Raw genomic sequence first — 1,022 nt, forward strand, 5'->3', positions numbered from 1 at the left:
CCCACACACCTGCTGCTCCCTCTCCCCCGTCCCCCAGCCAAGGTGTGTGCCATAGCGGTGGGCCTCGAGGGCTTCCCTCCGGCTTTCCTTCCCAGGAGGCTGGGAACGGGGGAGGATCCCCTGTTAGCCGGGTCGGCCCCCTGCCTGCCTGGTCCCTCCCCCTCCACCCGGAGCTGGGAGCAGGCCAAACCCGGCCGGGAGCTGTCCGCGGTGCTGACGGGCGTGGGCCCCGCTGGGCCAGAGACGGAGGCCCAAATCGGCTCCGAGATGACGAGGCAACACTTGCACCCCGGGGTGTGGGTGGTGATGCGCGCTTGGAGAGGGAAGCACTGTCCCGGTACGGAGAACGCCATGGCCCCTCGGTTCTGCGTGTAGACAAAGGGCAGTTTCCGTGGAAGTGGTGAGGGCCGATGGTTGATATTTTCGGGCCTCTGAGACCGTGGGGAGACGCAGGGACTCACCCTCCTCCTTGTCAGGGAGAGCCTGGGACGCTGTGGGCACGGAAGGGGGGCCGTGCCAGGGGTAAGGGCTGCGTCTGTCGGTGCAGGGCAGCTGCGAGGCCCCCACTTACCCCTCGTGTCCCTTGCAGAGGAAGAAGAGCGTGCGCCAGGCGTGCGCCGCGGCGAGCAACAGCGAGAGGAGGCTGGCCAGCAGGCTGAAGCGGCAGGCGGCCGGCGGGCCCCACTCCTGCACGGTGAAGCGCTCGCCCTCCTGCGCCGTCAGGTTGGCGCTCAGCCACATGCCCTCGGTGAAGAGCAGGCAGCGGCCGCGGAAGTCGTGGCCATTCTCGGACAGCGGCACCACCACCACGAAGCTGAACAGAAAGGCCAGGAAGTAGCAGACGCACTGCGCGAAGAGGAAATTGTTGAGCGCCATGGCGGGGCCAGGCGGGCCGAGGAAGCGGCCGGAGGAGGCCGCGGGGCTGGCTGGCGACGCGGGACGAGGGGCGCAGGCCGGGAGACGAGGCCGCGGGAGTCTCCCGGCGCCGCGCGCAGGCCGGGCCGGATCCGCGCGGGAGGCTG

At 70.2% G+C, this 1,022-nt stretch overlaps 1 protein-coding gene across 1 annotated transcript in view; it reads right to left on the reverse strand.

Annotated features, from left to right (window-relative positions):
• Positions 1–876, reverse strand: part of TMEM179 (transmembrane protein 179) — an 11,711-nt gene extending 10,835 nt beyond the window's left edge. The window contains exon 1 of the mRNA XM_024757780.1: positions 572–876. Within this exon, the coding sequence (XP_024613548.1) occupies positions 572–876 (305 nt within the window). The remainder of the gene's footprint in view (positions 1–571) is intronic.
• Between the last annotated feature and the right edge of the window lie 146 nt (positions 877–1,022).

The sequence above is a fragment of the Neophocaena asiaeorientalis genome, unplaced genomic scaffold (assembly GCF_003031525.2).
Source record: "Neophocaena asiaeorientalis asiaeorientalis breed wild unplaced genomic scaffold, Neophocaena_asiaeorientalis_V1.1 scaffold476, whole genome shotgun sequence".
NCBI lineage: Eukaryota > Metazoa > Chordata > Mammalia > Artiodactyla > Phocoenidae > Neophocaena > Neophocaena asiaeorientalis.